Here is a 14,852-nt window from a genome sequence, read left to right as displayed (position 1 = left end):
GCATGGAAGAGTGAAGAAGCAACTGGGTAAATAAACAAGCAGAAAGAAAACTGGCTAAAATTAAACCTTCTCCATACAATGGGATGTTAGTGCATGCTGCTCCCTTGGAAGCGAGCCGTTGCATCGGCTGCCCGCGCGCTCGCCGGGAGCCGGGCTGCTGAGTTACACACGTTTATCCTCCGCGCTCTAAAAAAAGAACGGGACGACAGGGCGCTCCCGTGTTTTATGCCCGCACCGTGGGCATTGACAGCCCGTCCATAAACCGCCGTAAATTAGCCCGGTGTTCCAGAGCTTTCCCCGGCGGGGCCGGCCGCCCCTTGCAGCCCCTTCCCTGGTGTCGCCCGCCATGGACACCCCCTCCCTCTGGAGTCTCGGCGCCCCTCGCTCTCCACATCTCTCATCCTGGTGCTCCGCGCTCCGCACACACATTAGGCAGGGCGAGCCCCCCGCGCTGCCCAGGCCGACCCTGTGCCTAGGTGAATAAATTATGCGGATGAGGGCGGGAGGTGGGCCGGCGGGCGGGGGCGGCTCCGCGGCTGACAGCGGGGCAGCGCGGGCCGCCTGCGGGCTTCCCCGCCTGGCGCGGCGCGGCTGCTGGGCGCCGGCAGGCAGGTGGAGGGGCAGCAACAAGTCCGCCGGCGGCGGGGAGGAGAGCGGGAGGCGGAGGGGGGGCGATTCCCGCCCCGCGCCTGAAAACCTCTCTGACAAGTGGCAAACCGCTAGCAGAGCACGCTGCTCCTCCGGAGGGCGGGTGGAAGCCGCGGGGGCTCACCCCGCACCCAGCCCTGCTGCCGGTTTTTGGCTCCTCGCCACCTCCCCCCCTCCCGCCGCCGCCCCCGCTGCGGGGGTGAGTCGCGACCCGCTGCCGGGCGGGGTGCGGTGCGGACTGCGGTGCGCGCTGCCTCTCAGCCTTGAAAGTGTGTGAGCCCCTCGCGGGCTCTTCTACTTACCGCATTTTTTATATAATTTTTTTTTGTTATTTATTTTCTCGTACTTTTTTGCCATTATTTTTGTTGCCGTTGTTTGTAAACTAATTGCCTCTATGGGGGGCGGAGGGAAGGAAATCAAAGCTGTCGCAGCTGAAGGGTGTGCGAGCACGCTGGGGAAGAGCCGAGGAGCCGCAGGACGGGATGGCAGCGGGAAGCCCGGCGGCAGCGGGAAGCCCGGCCTGGGGAAGCCTGGCTGCGGCGGGGAGCGCTGCCCGCGGCGGGCCGGGCCGCTCGGCTCGGCGCTGGCCGCGCTCCTCTCGGCGCTGGCCGCGGCCTCCTGCGTCTACCTGGGGGTGCGGACCAGCGACCTCCAGGCCAGGGTCGCGGCCATCGAAGGCGCCCGAGGGAGCTTCTCTGCCGCCGCCCCGCTCCCGCCGCTGCCTGGCTTTTCCCTGGAGCAGCTGAACGCGATGATGCAGGAGAAAGTGGAGCGACTTCTCGCCCAGGTGTGCGGGACGGGGGTGGCCGCTCTCGGGCGGTGTGCGTGTGTCGGGGACGGGAGATGCTGTGTGCGGGGCGGCGGGAGGCCGGACAGAGCTGCTCGGGCGGGAGATGGCGGGGAAAGCGGCCAAAGGGAGCCCGCATCCCCTGGGGGCGGCGGGGCCGGGGGAGAGGCGGGCCGGGGGGCGCTCCGGGCTGCTGGAGCGGGCAGGATGGGGGGTCGCGGGGGACCCCTGCGTACGACACCGACGCTTTGCTCATCTGTAACTTGCTGCCGTCCCCGCGATTTTGGACCGCGCGTGTCGAGAAGGCGAAAAGGCGGGGGCCACTTGCGGCGGCGGTGGGAGAGAGTCGGAGGTGTCGGGCTTGGTTTTGTTGTTGTCGGGGTGGCGAAGTCAGTGAGACACCTTAGGCCGAGTCCAAGCGGAGAAGCCATCGTTGGCTGCATAGCCTATGGAATAGCGGTACATCCCAGTTTGCGGCCGCGGTCGGGAGCGCTGGTTGTGGCGGAGCTTGCTCGCCGAGTGCCCTCATGTTGCTTCTCTCGCCCACAGAAATCCTACGAGCACTTGGCAAAAATACGAGTAGCTAGAGAAGCGGCTCCAGAGTGCAACTGCCCACCAGGTAACAGGCACAGCTTGGAAATCTCTCTCAGGCTTGTAACTCTGGGGTATTTGATGTCCCAGGTTTTTCGAATACATGTAAGTCAGATGCAGGGAATGCCTCTTCAATCAACAGCAGTTCCTTGGGTGGAAAAGCTGTAAAGCCCAGAATAATTTTTTTGCACCGTGGCACTGGATTGAAATTAGTGCTACTTAAAAAAACCCAGTTAGGCTGGATGTTGCCAAACAATAAAACTTAGGAAGAAGTTATTGATCTGCTTTAGCGAGTTGAACTATATTTTGTCTTAAATGGGGTAGTACTGAATCAAGGCATTGTGTGCTCAACTTGGGAAGTAGAACAAAAGTCCCTAGGAAAAATATTAAACAATTTATAACATGGATTGAAGTAGATGAAGAGTCTGTTGCCAGTTAACAGTAATATATATAAGAGCTTTTTCAGTCTCATTTTTCTGTAGTCTTGGTTGAAAGCAGTTTACTTAGGAAGGAATTGCAGGTTTCTTACTGAGTGTTTAGAACTGTGTGTGTTTATGCAACCAGAGATGTTGCTTGACTTTGGAAATGGGCCCTCCTAATACAGCCATCAAGTGTTCATACATTCACACTGTAATGTTTCCTGTGTTTTTCGTGCTCTTTTTGATAGACTGATAACCGTCAATGTTGTTTTAGATTTATAAACTTCTTCTAATATATACCAAAGTTCAACTAGCAGCTTAAAAATTAAGAAGATAATGCTAGTGTTTCACAGGGTGATGTAGGAATGCCAGCATCCCCTGTGTGATGAAGAACACTAGATGAAGAGTATGCTTTAAATATCCTGTCACTCTGTATGAAAAACAATCTCCTTTACAGGTGGAATATCAGCTGTCAGCAGGACTTAAGCTGATTATGCTTGCCAGAAGGATGTGAGATAGTACTGTGGATATAATGAAGGAACTCTTCAAGTTTAGGATTTAATTCCTGCCAAACTCATCAGTTTGAAAGGACTACTGAATCTCAGTATTAAAACTGCGTGCAGTGGTTGGTACAATATTTTGCTCATGATACAGCTGAGAATAGAGTATTTACTGGCTGGTATAGGAGTTGCCATGGCTATCATGAAAAGGACAATATATATGACTTGGTGTGTTTTAAAAGGGTGCATAGAATTACTCTACTGCCAGCTAGTTTTGGTAAGGGACATTGGTTTCCTGCCATACTATATATATTTTTTTCCCTTTAAGGCTAACATAAGCAAACTGTCTTGACCTTATTTTTTCTGTTGTTTAACTGCAATAAATTACAAGATTCAAGCTTGTGCACTGAAAATGAGGGTTACTCATCATGTTGTTTGCAGAGATGTATTCTGTGAGCCAGAAATGTTGTTGAATTAGATGCTTAGCTCTTCCACTTTTCCTTCTTTCTTGTTTAAATCTATCTGTTATGATGTTTTCACTTACTGTTTTCCTGCTAGAAGTCAATATCTACTCTTTTATTGTTGATGTTAGGCACTGCTTTACTTCCCCACTACCACTAGAGCTCCACATTATACCAATTTTTATCTGACCTTTTTCCTTAAGAATTGTGTTTTATCAAATAGATAATGAGCAACAGAATATTTCTCACATGCATTGTAAAAGTCCTTGCTACATGAAAGTCAAAATAAAATGATTTGGGAAACATTTTCAAGGGAGCAAGTTTCATAAGACCAGGAAAACATATGAATCATTATAAAATGAAAAAAATAAAATGCAGAGAGGAGGGATTAGAAATGTGATATGGAGCTTTTCACCTCTCAGTAGCTGTTTCAGTTTGGAAGCAAGTTTTGTAGTGACTGAAAGATGTTGCCATATGGTAGCCTCATTTTGCACAGCTTAAAATGAGTTGATGCTCTCATGCTTGTTGCCAGTGGACAGTTGTCTACCTCAAAATGGCATCGTCTTGGGAGCCTTGTCTGAGATCAAGGGCTGACTGGCACCACCACCTGAGTACAGTGCCTTCCTAAAGGCAGGCATTAGGCAGAGCAGGAGGGGACAGGGTGAATAAATTGTTGTTTGCATTTTGTTCACTCTGTTAGAATTCCTTTTTTGACTGCAAAGGATGGGCTTTTGTTTTCATCCTTAATGCTGCTATTACAGATTTGGACTACTGTGTTCAAAAAGGCATTTGGGTTAATAAGAAAAGTATCATGGAAACCCAGGGGTTTTTCTGTTGCCTGCTATTTGCAAAGCCAAAGAGTACATTGCCTCTTTACTTCCCCACATGGTTCTCTTTTGCTGCTTTATTCTGCTCAGCTTCTGCATTTCTGTCCTGGGTTTGTGGAATACATGTCTGTTAGAGATGAATTTGGAAGGCCTTGATGGTAGAGAAGTGATTTTTTTGAAAAGTCACGCTATGAGAAAAGGTCGCTACCCGATGGCCACCAAGACAGTTTCCATCATCCTACTTTTTAAAGAAAAATGAAGATTATTTAGAAGTAGGTTACATTGTTCTCTATCTAAAGAAGATAAGGAAATTCAAACTGCAGATAGGAGGGTGAGAATGTGGCCTCTGGTTAAGGATTAAAGTTATGCAGCTGGTGTAGTTCTCATTAACCTAAGATATTCATCCCCTTTCGACTCTCCGTGGTAGGAACCTGCACATTCAAAGGGAAGTGGGTTTGAATGGCTCAGATACCAATGGGAGCCAAATTCACAAGCTTATAGCTTGCAGAGTGGTCCACATGCAGCTTCTTTTAATTCAACAGTAGCCTTGAGTTTTATCTGTAGTGACGAGTGATCACGTTTCTCATTAAAAACTTCATTTTCACTAAATAGGATTTTTCTAATTCTTGTTTTCTATTTTCTTATAAAAGAAACATGTTGTGAGGTGATGTTAGAGTTTTGATTTTAATGTTGCAGGACTAAAACCAGATACCAAAGATTTTGTAAATATTTAAAAAATTACAATAGCAGGCATTCTTTCTCTTCTTAAAGCAGAGTAATAAAGTTTGAAAAGTAAATTTGTGCTGACATTCCTCCTAAATTACCTCAGCTCTAATAAGAGTGCCAGCATAAATCTCATGCTTGAAACTGGTGCTGGAGTCACTGCTGGTAGTTGGCCCTCTGCACATGGGACTAGGGGGGCAAATTGAGTGGCTAAAATTATTTTAAGCGTAATAAGTTAATTATCCTTTGCTAGATGTATTTTTTATTGTAAACTAATGTTTCTCCACTGTAAAAGATGAACAGAAAACATAGGTGTGTAGGTGATTATTTCATACTTTAAATGGCTGTAGGAGCATAATCGGCCCTTATGAGGAACAGTCAAGCACCATGGTGGATACTTCTTACCAAGTGCCAAGAATTACACAGTTGTGGAAAGAGTAACTCCTACAGAAAGCACAGGGATACTCCCCACTCAGTATAGTTTTAAGAATTTTTTTTAATTGTAGGTTCTTCAGATTTTCCTCTTTCCAACATCATTCACGTGTATACCTAGGATGTAGACTTCAACAGAAATGAACATATGCTTGCATGTTTTAGCGATCTGATCTTTTATATGTATTGTAAGGGTCAAGTTCTGACACTTGTGGTCATGGGCCATGATGTCTCATTGTGTAATTGGTCCTCAGAGCCTGCTCTTGGAGTCAGATAATGTTGGCAGGAGTCAAATCTATTAGTACAAGAAGTTCAGGCTTGGTCAGCAGGAAGGCTGTCAGGTGATTATATACAGTTCTGCATGTCCCTTTTGGCCAGTGGCCAGTTTTAGGAAGCAATTACATTTCTTTTTCATCTTCCCTTTTGAGGAAGACCTTTATAATTAATTTATTTCTTGAAGAACTGAGTTTTTAAAATTCTGCATTAACAAAGTGTAAGTTACATGACATAAGAGATGTCTTTTAACTCTAACTATACAAGACACTGTGTACATATTTTCACTATAACTTGCTCATAAATTTATGAGGTTTATAGGCTTTGAGGTTTGCTTTAGGTTTTTTTTTCTTTCCCAGAACATTAGCTGAATTTCAGTGCTGGGTACCTGTCAAGGTTGACCACAAATTTGCTTTTGTTTTTCATTAGTGCCACAGGTAATGTTTCTTCCTTTGTTCTTTCTCTTGTATTTTTCTCTTCAAGAAATGTGTATTTTTCTTGTGACTTCAGTGCCTTCCCAGACCCCTTCCCCTTCTGTGGCTTCAAGCCCTTTCCAGGCACAACCACTGTCATCATTCTTTCTTAGCCAGCTATTTTGTGCTGTTTTTGTAATCATGTCATCTTGATTCTCTTGTTCCAGTCTTAAAGAGCTTTATGGTTTGGCATTTGAAGTACCTCCTATTTCACTATGCAATTTGCTGCCATCAGGTTATATATATTGTTTCAGTGTAGTTGTGTGCACACAAACCTGTTCATTCAGCAGATAAAATGCCATAAGCCAGGATTTTTTTGAGGGAATATAGAATACCAGTTGGTCTTATTCTGGTTATAGTAGTTTTAGTGGGAAAACTGTGTTCTACAGCTACAGTTCTTCAGTAAGATGATGAATTTTCTATATGTATTTTGATAGCAGCATGGAGGGCAAAAGTCAGTGTATTAGCATCACAGTACTATTTTTGTCATCTTAAGCATCTAATGTTTGTTTTGACATGCAATGGAAGTACAATTTAGGCACTCTTTCTTATTTCCACGTGTTCCATAGGGACTGTTCCCTGGAGCATTTCAATTAGTGAGGCTGAAAGAATGGAGGAGAAATCAATTTTGGGGATTAAAAGAATCCTGAAGTAGGTGTCAGCAGGTATTAATTTTTAAATTTTTTTTATTATGCTTACAGTGAAGCAGTTCTGTAAAGACCGAGGAGGCAAAGAAAAGAGAAGCTGACTTAAGTGTTTACCAGTAGTGAGACCCAAAAGAAATTGCAGATAGATATAGAATGTATCCAAAGTGGTTTATTCCCGTTACTTAAAATTTCAGAGTGTGCTATCTGAACCTAGCTCCCAGCACTACTTATTTCTGCCATGTCTGTATCATCTATTTGCTGAATGCAGTTCTCAGCTCTAATTTTGTAATTTTTCTGACAGGTCTCCGAGTTCTCCTTTCATACCTTCATTGGCTTGATATTTTTCAGTTCCTAAATCAAGATGTTTATTGATGTGCAGCAGCATGCAACCTTCTGGGTAGTCTGTTGTCTTGTTTGGATGACTGATTAAAGATACTGTTTTGTCCTCACAAAATAGCTAAATATATTTTATTGGCTAAGATGTGACCTTTTAATTCCCTTCCCTCGGGGTAAGGAGGTAGGGTGTGCAGCATGATGAATGAAACATAAAGGGGCTCAAAAGAGATCTGATTGACAGCAGACTGCACCAGATTTCTGTCTTTTGTTATATTATTGATTTTAGCAGTGATCAACCTTGTAGCAAAGGTTGATTTGACTGCAAAAGTGTTAACGAAAGGTTTTTCTAAGTCTTGAGTTGAATAAATTTTAACTTGGCAGTTTTTGTCAACCAAGGCATATTAAAATGAAGGTTTGATTATCTGCATTAACTGTTCTTATATTATGTGAGATTAATATTATATATGTTCTTATACTTCCTTGTATGTGACAGTGGTCCATCTCAAACTGCTGAAGTGTCAAAGCAGTTCAAGTACTGTGAGTGTTGCAGTGGGAGAAGTGGCCATTAAGCCCACTTTTGGAACAATACTTCTAGTGTGTGTTGTTGCCTTTTTTTTTTTTCTTTTTCTTGTTCTTGTTTTCTTTCTTAAATTGTGAAATATATACATGTTTCTTTAAAGATTCTTTAAAGGTTATATAGCTGAGTTCTGTTTAGCAATGCTTCACTCCCTGTCCCTTTCCTTAAAGGTTAGTGGGTTCTTGGGAATGTATTGCCAGAAGAACAGCAATGATATACCTGCATTACAGCAGGTAATCTTTCTCACTGTTCCTCACTCTTTTCTAAATTTACTGGCTGCAGCTTACCTGTCTATTTTGTCTATACTTAGCACAGGAAATATCAGCTAAATTTGAAAACAGGATGACTGTCAGAAGCTGTTTTTATAGGGCTTTTTAGGTTACCAGATAAAATGTATAATTAATATGTTCAAGTTGCGAACCCTGTGAAACCATCCATCTTACTTTATTGTACCCAGAACTTGAGCCATGTTGCAAACTGCAGCCTCTTCAGAAAGGCTAGTCTACACAGAGCACCTTTCCCCTGCATTGTTTCAGTTGATTTCCTAAGTTAGCCACAAAAAAGGAAATCTGATGGCTTACTTAGGTCTATTAATAAGAAATAAGAAGACATAGAATACTACAGGCAGGAAGAAACGTTTTTGACTCTATACAATTAAAGCTACAGGGTGCAGTTACATATCTGATACACACACTAGTGAACACGATGCTGCAGGATTGGTTTTTGGACGCTTGTGGACTATCCTGTTTTTACAGGTTAGACTTAGAGTGGCGCCTGCTCACATTCATCTGCTTGGGTCTTTTAATGAGATTAAGTTCAGCAGAAGCAGCTGTTTGTGAGAGATTAATAAAAATAAATGTTAAGACAAATTTTCAACTCAGAACGCCCAACTTGAAAGTGCAAGATTGGTATATACTTTTCATGTAAATACAGCTTATTTTTTTGCCTCTATAGACTTGAACAACCTTAGAAATGATGGTCAGGTTAATACTCCAGGAAATCATCTTATGCATGCTGAAGCAAATGTATCTAGGCCATCATTGTCCAGTATTTCCTTCCATGCGGTTCACAGCTGCAGTGTCTAGTCATTCAACTCAATAAGTTGTTTGATCTGCCTTAATTTTGTGATTAAGTGCTGCAGCCAAATAGTCTCCTCAGTTAAAAATGTTCTGCTCTGTAAATAGGTAAACACATAGTGCAAGAAACTGTTAGTGCATACATGTGCCTAAGTTAAAATAATCTACTGTTGAAATGTTTCCATAAGTTGCCTAGTTTTTAGCAGACAGGCTACAATTTCCTTATTTGTGAAGCAAACCACTTGTCCCATCCATCGTGTTAATGAAGAAAACCTGATCATTGTGCTCTCCTTAAAACAGGTTTTAAAATATGTTGAGGGACAGTTTTATCTATGATGCACACTATAAAAGTTATCCTGTCTGCTCTTCTGCCTGTTTTGTTTTTTTTTCTTCAGGGTGGGAGTTGTACTAAAATTATTTCTCGTTTATATATGCAAATGTATGCTCATAGAAGCAGGTGTTTACATGTAGCTGTAAATATTGCATGCCTGTTTGTAGAGAACTGTTTTTTATTGTGCTTGGAAAGCTTTGAAGCAGATGATGATGATGATGATGATGCCTAGAGCGCCTTTTGAAGAAATATGAAGTTAGTATATACCTGTGTAAATCTTTCTACTGGATTAGAAATATATGTTCTTATAATTATCAAAGATATGATGATGGCCACTTGTAGGGCAAAGAAACAATAAATGGAGTGAAGAAAGAGTGTAATAACAGACCTGATAAAACTGAGATGTTACTTTTTATGTTAGAATGTTCTGAAAATTAATATAGTGATTTCAGAGACTTGCTTAGGCATGCTCAACCAAGAAGCAATAAAACTTTTAAACAATAATATTTTGTCCTATGCTGTCTTAAATATTGATCAGGAAGTTGACAAATGTGAAGAAAGTAGGGTTTTTTCATGAGGAAATAAACGGGGGTCTGTTAAAATCAGTGCTTTTAGTTTAGTCTGTGTTCGGCATTAGAATTATCATCTTAGTTTTGTTTGTTCATGAATATCATCTTGCAGTTATCGTATTGGGCAAGTATATGAGAAGATTTCTTGAATGATTTGTGTATTTTTTTTGGGTGCTTAGGAGTTTAAAGTTGGCGTTTTAGGAAAATGACTTACGGGATTTTTTCATAGATTTTTACCTTTGCTGATATATCTTGTTTGGGCTTACAATGGAGAGTGGATCACAGATTAACAGGTCCTTTGGGAGGTTGAAAAGGAGACTGTACATGGACTAATGATGGACATAAGTCTCTCCAAGTAGCTTCCCCTCCTCTTCTGTGACTCTTCCACAAGCTCAGCTGAGGAAATGTTGAGGAGAAGGGTATCAAATGATCTTTCTCTTTGATCCTTCGTCCTCTTTTTAATGCAATACATCGGACTGTATAACATAGCAGTATGATGGTTTTGATAGTTTGTCACACTCTCCCCTATCTTGGACACACAATAGGCTGCCTGCCAAGTCATGGTGACATATCATAGAACATAGCTCACTGTAGCAAGAAAAACCTGCATAAAGCCAGGTGGCTGATCCACTGCTTTCCGCTGACTGAAATAATGGGCTTGTGGAAGGTACTACTTCAGTCCATTGATACCTGGATACTTCCTCTGATCAGCAAAGATTTGGGGGAGGGAAGTGTTTTATTTTCTCTCCTTTTTTTTTTTTTTTTTTAAAAGGCAGAATGAAATAGCTCATGAACTTGTCTCTTCCTACCCTTTTAAATAATTTTATTATTCTTCGGAGTAAGGGGCTGTAGAGTAAGAGCTGCAAATACCATGTAAGGAAGACTGTAGAGAATAAGTAGTTTAAGACCTTTGCTGTTCTGCTATTTGCAGTTTATGCCATCTTAAGATCCTCCCCCAGCTTATTTTATTTCTCATTTGAGTATTTTCAGTATTCCTTCTCTGAATATAATAGCACAGAAAAAAGTCATACCGCAAGTATATGTTAGAGGTTTAGATTATGAATTAGGTTTCTTTGATAAGCATAATCTCATTCTCAGTACACTGTGGTTAAGGTTATGCTGGAAAACTACTATTTATAAGGTCTTTTCTAAAATTGTGGAGGGAAGAGGGGTGTGTGTTTGTGTGTCGTTGAGAAACACAGAAGAAATTTTGAAACCAGGCAAATATATTGAAAATTGGAGACCAAAATTTCTTATCAGAGGTGTGGCTGCTGTTGCAGCAGTGACAGATTTGTCAGATTTGTATGCATATCTGAAAGCAGAAGAACATCTTGTAACTTGAAGGACACTAAATAAACTCTGTGGAAAGATATTTATGTGGTTAAGGTAGAGTCTGTAAGAGGAAGAACATAGCTGGCTATGGACTAAAGCCTTGCTTGTGCTGGTAGTACTAGTTGTGTTGCTAGGAAATGATGTAAGGTTTCTTATATATCAGTGCTTCAGCTGGATGACAGTAGGGTCTTCACAGAGGACTGCTGTGCTGAAAGTCAAAGTGTATACATCTTAAGTTGAGGAGGTATTTCCTTTAGCTGGCATCTCTAATAACTCTTAATAATATGAGAACCAGCTGCTTGAAGGCACTTCTCTTCCTCCCCACCCTGTGCCTTACTCTCTGAGTAAGCTCCTGTTCCGATTCTCTTGATCTTCTTAGAGGAAGTCTTGATACCTGAGCATAAGGGTATGGCTGCAGGGGATTAAAAGGATAAACTCCATAGCCTGTGTAATAATATTCTCTTCTCCAGTCACAGAGTTTGCATCCACATGATGCCCAATGGCATCACTAATACTGTCCAGTGTTGGCTGGAGACTCTCTGTACTGTCAGCTCTTCTGGAGCTTTTTATCAAACGCTCCTTTCATGTTTTCAGCACCACTCCTATTCTGCTGGTTACTGCCAGTTGAAGGAAGGCACATGTTGAGTACTGTCACTTCAGCTTGACATACAGGTGATTGGTGTACTATTGGTTTCATACCCTTCACCTTTCAGACAGGATAGCCTTCTCAAACTTCAGTAAAAATACTTTCTAACTCCTAATTTGGTCCTTGTGCTCTGTGCACACAGACTCAAGTGTAGACCAAAGTGGGGTCATTGTTAAGGTGGTCCTTACGGCAGTGTGAGCTTGAACTCTGCTTTTATTTGTTCTCTCTCCTGGTGGATGGTTGGTAGCGGTTTGTGTGAGCTAATAATATGCAGGTCGGGGAATGGCTTTAGTTGGCACTTAAAATGCAGTGGTATCAGAGAAATGGATCATGATGTTTGCTGTAGCTGTCTATGTGTGTTTATGAAGAAGTCACAGTTCAGCAAGGATCGTCTTGAATACCTTTCCCAAGTGGTTCCTGTGAGTAGGCATGCAGAATACTGATGAACCAGAGAGGCTGAAAGATGCAGTGGTATGGCATCAGTTTAAAATGAACCAGTGCTTAGACAGCCGTTGTCAATACTTACTTAGAGTCAGTGTCTTTGTAATGATGACAGCCATGTTCGTAGAAGGCTGGAAAGGTTTCTCTATGTGGAGATGAAGTGTTTTTCCAGTGCAGCAAGCATGTAAGTGCACTGTATTTCTTTAGTGTAGGGAGACTAAGATTAGTGAAGAGAGATTAGTAGTTAAACTTGACAGTTGTGGATTTCACTTTAGGACACCTTTTCACAATTTCTTAGTTTGAATTCTGGGCTCAGCCATGTCCTAATGTGTGATAGGAGGACTTTCTTTTAACATATTCAATTAAGAGGCTGCACATAAGCTGTTAGAGTGGCCAGTTAAAAATAAGTATGAGCCTTGAAAACAGAACCACCAGCAATAAGGGAGAAATAGAGCAACACTGAAATCCTCACTTTTTTTTTTTCATCTCTTAAAATTGATTTGCTGCTACAAGGTGGTATTTCAATGTATTCGAAACAAGTCCAGTCCATTTTAGGATAATAAGGAGAAACTAATCTGTTTTCAATGTGTATTATAACAACTGGAACGCTCTGGGAACATTCTGGAAAAAGCTCTCTCAAAGTAAGTTTAAAGGAATGTACCTTAGAGGAAATATTGTGCTTAATGAATTACAGCAGGGGCAACTAAGTAACAGTTCTGTATTGTGACTGTATTTCATTACAGCACTGTAAAGGTGGGATAGAATGTCTTCATATTTGAGTTCTTGCATCTGTAAAAGAAAATGGATGTAAGGACACTAACCAAAGTTTACAAAAGACAAGGTATTCATAATTTAGCCTAAAGTTACTGTCTTGAGGAGCAGAACTTTGTTTCTCTCCAATACATTCTTTGCCTCTGCTTTCTGATTTTGGTGATTGGCTCTCTGCCCTCCAGTTTGATCCATACTAGAGGACATATTCAGCTGGAATCATCATGTGGGAACATAGTTGCAAAAACATAAACTTGCAATTATAGAAACCTTTTGGGAACTTCTTTAAAGTATGTTTTAGTTTTAAAAAAAATCCCTGAAGAGTCTTCTTAATTGCACAGGTGAGCAGTATCAACTCTAATCACCTATAGATAGAAGTAGCCACCATGATTTGGGATATCTGAACATTATTTTACTTTTAAATGAAGGTATGTGAAAGGAACTTTTAACTGGAACTCTGACTAACAATAATCAGACCTAATACATGCATATGTATTACTTCAGGCACATTAATAATCCTGAGTATTTTAACTGAAATCAGTAGTTACTCTGGAATCTGAGAGCTAAGTGTGACTTCAGTGTTGGTTTTTTCCTACTTTTTTTTTTCCCTTTGGGTCCTTGTGCATGCCTGTTTATATATGCAGCCATTACCATCTACTTTATCTTTGATATATAGTTCTCTTCCATCATACAAACACTATTTTTTAGCCATTTACCATTCGGCTTATTGTTTATTCTTTCCAGTCTTTGAGCAAGAACATTATGTCTTTATCTATTTCTAGGAATACAGAATAGATAATTCTAGGAATTCTAGTTTTGTAATATACTGTAAGAGTTTTGGCTGTACTTGGGGACAGTCTGAACAGTAAAAATTACTAAATGTATTTATCTTCATGGAGAAGTTACATACACTTGCATGTCGATTCATAGTTTGCAGACCAATGAGTATTTTTCTGAGGATTGTTGATTCTTTAGAAGTGATTAGATAAGACTACTAAAAATCTTACGGAAGTGTTCAGAACATCAGTTCCGAGGGATAGGGAAAAAAAAGACCCATATATGCAGCTGGACCTTCATCTTCATTTCCTTACCAACATGACCGAAGTCTGCATATGCACGTGTGTTTCTACTCAAATAGATTTTCGTACTCGGACAAGAGGTGATCCCTCAGTTCAAGTCAGTCTGTTCTTTTAACTCTGTGAACTAGGTCTCCCATTCTCCACTTTGCTGAGGCTGTGCTTAAAAAGTCATTATTTGCTTAACCCAAATGTTCCCTTTCTTTTCATCAAGCTGAACAATTTAAGTGACAGCAGCAGCTTCTGGTAAGTCTTGCCCTTGAGACCTTTCATTGTTCTGGTCAGCCTCCTCAGGACACTCGAATAGTCTGATGTCCTTCTGCTAAGGTGCACCAAACTGCACACAGTCCTCAAGGTGAGGCCCCACCAGTGCAGTGTTGAGTGGGACAATTGTCTCCCTCATTAGGCTGGCGATGCTGTGCTTGGTGCACCCCAGGTTACTGTTGGCCCTTTTGGCAGCCAGGATTCACTGTTGACTTGTATTCTAATTGCCATCAACTCAGACTTTTTGATCTTTCTGCAGGCCTTCTCTCTGGCCTCTTGTGCCCCAGTTTGCATTTATAACCAGAATTACCCTGTCCCAGGTGGAGAATCTCACACTTGCTCTTGTTAAATTTTCATCTCTCTAGTCCATCCAGATGTCTCTGTAAGGCCTCTCTGCCCTTGACGGAGTCCACATCTCCTCTTTGTTTAGTATCACCAGCAAACTTAATGTACATTTGATTCCTGCATACAGATAATTTGTAAAAACATCAAAGAACACTGGCCCTAAAATTAAACCCTGGGAAACCTCTCTGGTGACTGACCATTGACTGATGTGACCCCATTTACTAAAACTCTTGACTGACTCATCAGCCAATTGCTCACGCAATGTCTTATGGACTTGTTTCTCTATATGCTGAAAATTTTGTCCAGAAGG

At 41.8% G+C, this 14,852-nt stretch overlaps 1 protein-coding gene across 1 annotated transcript in view; it reads left to right on the top strand.

Annotated features, from left to right (window-relative positions):
- The first annotated feature begins 592 nt into the window (after positions 1-592).
- Positions 593-14,852, top strand: part of COL25A1 (collagen type XXV alpha 1 chain) — a 313,222-nt gene continuing 298,962 nt past the window's right edge. Inside the window, exons 1-2 of the mRNA XM_064652084.1 lie at positions 593-1,435; positions 1,985-2,054. Coding sequence (XP_064508154.1) covers positions 1,043-1,435; positions 1,985-2,054 — 463 coding nt within the window. The 5' untranslated portion in view covers positions 593-1,042. The remainder of the gene's footprint in view (positions 1,436-1,984; positions 2,055-14,852) is intronic.

The sequence above is a fragment of the Pseudopipra pipra genome, chromosome 4, assembly GCF_036250125.1.
Source record: "Pseudopipra pipra isolate bDixPip1 chromosome 4, bDixPip1.hap1, whole genome shotgun sequence".
Taxonomy (NCBI): domain Eukaryota; kingdom Metazoa; phylum Chordata; class Aves; order Passeriformes; family Pipridae; genus Pseudopipra; species Pseudopipra pipra.
The sequence above is the reverse complement of the archived record's forward strand: the minus strand, read 5'-3'. Positions and strand labels throughout refer to the sequence as shown.